Here is a 3,715-nt window from a genome sequence, read left to right as displayed (position 1 = left end):
TGGTCCTCTGCTGTTTCTCTTATATATTAATGACAATTACTTAATTTTATTTTTTGCTGATGATACTGATGATACTAATACTTTTTTTTCGGGATCTAATTTAAAATTTGTTTTTTCTACTGTAAACACAGAGCTAATAAATCTTAATGACTGGTTTAAAGTCAATAAACTGTCCGTAAACATTGATAAAACAAAATACATTCTGTTCTCAAAACCTTAGAAAACTGATAACATATACCTGAAACTTCCTGATTTATTCATAAACAACATTAAAGTAAAAAGAGTTCATTTAATGAAAATCTTCGGCATAATATTTGATGATCATTTAAATTAAAAAAATCATATCTAATTAGCGAAAAACAATATTTCAAAAGCTTTTGGGATCCTTTTCAAAACGAAGCACCTTTTGAATATAATGTGCTTAAAAAGCTTGTAGTTTTCATTTATTCATAGCCACATTAGTTATTGCAATATGGCCTAATTATTTATCATCTTTAAAAAAAATTATAACAAACAAAAGCAAGCGAGCCATATAATTTTGAATGCAGGTAGATATGCATGCGCCGAGCCTTTACTTAAAAAAATTAATGTTTTAAATATTTATGAACCAAACATCAAAGTCTGATTTTTATGCTTAAAATTCATAACATCATGCTTCCAACATATTTTCAACTTCATTTCACCCTAATTAATCACAAATACTCTACAAGACATTCCATTGGCAATTTTCTTATCCCAACAACATTCCTTAAAATATCATACTTCTCAATTACATGTCGAGGACCACGTTTGTGGAACTATATCCTGAATACAGACATGAAAAACATAACTTCGAAAAACTTTATTGAAATTTTTACGAACATAGGAGCAGGGTCATTGGCGGAGCTACAGTACGGCGGATTAGGTGGCCACCTAAGGAGAAGTATTGTATTGTAATTAAAGTGGATCTTACTTTACATTTTTGAAACTTCAGAATTTTTTATTCTTTACGGTTACACAAAGTTGGCAAACAACAATGTTGCAAACCGCGGAAATGACCGATAGTGTTAAAAACTATGATTAGGCGAATGGCTTTTTTATGCATAAGGCGAAACAAATTTTGCCAAATCTGAGGCTTGAAAAGTCTGGAAATTATGAAATTTAGCCTGATTGGATTAAAATTTGGCCGGTTGAGTTATAGTTTAGGCTTAAAAAGTCTGGAATTAAAGAAAATATGGTTGCTTAAAATTTGGTCGATTGGGTTATAATTTAGGCATAAATAGTCTGGAAATTAAATAAATCTTTCGGATCAGGTTAGGGTTTTTGCTCGTTTTAAATTTCTAAATTAAGATCTCTGATATTTTTGATAATGTACGAATTGCTTTCGCGATAAGCGATATAGTAACTCTTGAGGAGATTAACAAGAAGTTGTCCCTTGAAGTGGATTATCTGTGTTTTTTAACTGAAGAAAACTTGCATTTATTAATTAATCAAGTTCATCTAACGCGAAATATCTGCGCAGAAGTATTTTTAAGCTTATATATATATATATATATATATATATATAATATTTAAGTGACATCTTTAACAGTATGTGTATTAATCTTATAAGCATTAAAACATCATATACGGTATCATACTATTTATTTCTTTTTTTTTTTTTTTTTTTTTTTTTTTTTTTAAGTAATATTTCGGCTCATATAGTGAGAGCCATTATCAAACTGATAAAACCGTTAAAAAAAACCGTTTAAAAATTATAATAAACGTAACCAAATGATGTCATTGCAACGTCAGATATTCAACATTTTTAATTTTATAAAAAATGGTTTCCAATGGTGAGCCATCACCAAATTGCCATTGTCACGATTTAAAACGTTTTCTTTAGGTTTTGAACATTGTACACGTTGTATTTCAATGGCCTCACGAATTTTTCTTGTGTAGTTGTTTGAAATAATAGAAAGCGTTTTAGGGTTCTCCCAGTTTATTTTACCATTACAATGTTGTGAATGTTCTACTATTCCAGATGTTTCCCAGTTGGCTTTTGTAACATTATTTTTATGTTCTTGAATTCGTGTGGAAATCTTTTTTCTTGTTTCACCAATATAACATGAACCACATGTGCAATTAAGTTGGTACACTCCTGGATGACTGTTCGGAGGCAGTTTAGACTTGTTTCGGCAGAGTATATTTATCAAGGGATTACCAAAACGGAAGACTGTTTTAACACCGACTTTACGAAACTCTCTTCTTAGAACAAGGCTTAATTTTGGGATCCATGGTAAAATAACAAGATTTTTGGTATCAATTTTTTGAGAACTAGATTTATTTGTGGAGTATTTATAATTTTTAGCAATATCTGAATACTGTTTATATGAATGTCCATTTTCAGTAAAAACCTTAATAAGAAAATTAATTTCGTCTTGAATATTATGTTCTGAACAAATTTTGTATGCTCGAGCTAAAAAACCTTTAAAAATACTAACTGCGATATTCGGTGAAATACATGATTTTGGTTTTATAAGTACGTTTGTAATTGCATCTTTACGGTGTATGGAAAACTCATATTTGTGAAGGGAGTGATTGGTTGAAATACAAATATCTAAAAAATTTAATTGGTGTTGAGCATTTTCGTATTTGCATGTATATTGGATTGATTTATCTTGTGAATTTAAAAGTGTTAAAAAAGAATTTGCGTCATCAATATTATTAAATCGAGCATGGCTATCATCAACATAACGTTTATAAGACTTTGGTGCAATATTGAGATTTAAAGCCTGTTGAATAGCATTAGATTCAATATGTTGTAAATATGCTTCTGACAAGACAACCATTATGGATAGACCTATTGGACCAGAGTTTTTTAAAATATATATTTTGTCTTCCCATAAAAAATAACATTTACTAATACAGAGATCAATAAGTTTATGAATGTCAACTAAAGATAATTTAGTTCGTTGTATAAGATCATCTCTATCTTTGTTTAGCATATCAATAATTGTAACAGTTGCTTTATCAAGTGGCACTGATGGGTATAAATTAATAACATCAAGTGACACTTGAACTTTGTCATTAATAAACCATTCTTTTGCTGTTGATACAAACGAAAATGAATTTTTAACACGGCATTCATTTTTATTTAAAGTTGGTTGTATTATCTCAACAAGATGTTGCGAAAGTTTATGGGGTGGTGTGCCAATTGTCGAAACTATTATTCGCATTGGATAACCTTTTTCACTTTTATGTGCTTTAATACAACCATACAAACGGGGTGGAATTGCATCTGAAGAATTTATTTTACCATATGTTTTTTTATCTAGTTTTTTATCTTTTTTTAATTTACTAAGGGTACGTTGAATAAGATTTAGGAACTTCTGAGTTGGATCAACTGTAGATATTGCGCAATTGCCAAGTTGTTCCTTTATTTTTTGTATTGCTGATTCTGAATTTAAAAAGGCAAATCCATTACCTTTATCAAATGGATATAATTTTATGTTGGTTGAATTTTTTAGTTCATTGATAGCTAGACGTTGATTTTTAGAAATATTGCTATTGATTTTCACTCTTAAATATTTGGTTAATGTTAATGTTAATGTTAATCTTGTTGAGATAATACAACCAACTTTAAATAAAAATGAATGCCGTGTTAAAAATTCATTTTCGTTTGTATCAACAGCAAAAGAATGGTTTATTAATGACAAAGTTCAAGTGTCACTTGATGTTATTAATTTATACCCAT

General features: G+C 29.1%; 1 protein-coding gene across 1 annotated transcript; it reads right to left on the bottom strand.

The window, feature by feature from the left end:
* Nucleotides 1–1,769: 1,769 nt before the first annotated feature.
* On the bottom strand, nt 1,770–3,715 carry LOC136075738 (uncharacterized). Its single transcript, XM_065789173.1, has 2 exons — nt 3,712–3,715; nt 1,770–3,598 (listed from the first exon to the last, which is right to left on the bottom strand). Exons 1-2 carry the CDS (start codon nt 3,713–3,715, stop codon nt 1,770–1,772), a joined length of 1,833 nt encoding a protein of 610 aa, XP_065645245.1.

The sequence above is a fragment of the Hydra vulgaris genome, chromosome 02 (assembly GCF_038396675.1).
Source record: "Hydra vulgaris chromosome 02, alternate assembly HydraT2T_AEP".
Taxonomy (NCBI): domain Eukaryota; kingdom Metazoa; phylum Cnidaria; class Hydrozoa; order Anthoathecata; family Hydridae; genus Hydra; species Hydra vulgaris.
The sequence above is the reverse complement of the archived record's forward strand: the minus strand, read 5'-3'. Positions and strand labels throughout refer to the sequence as shown.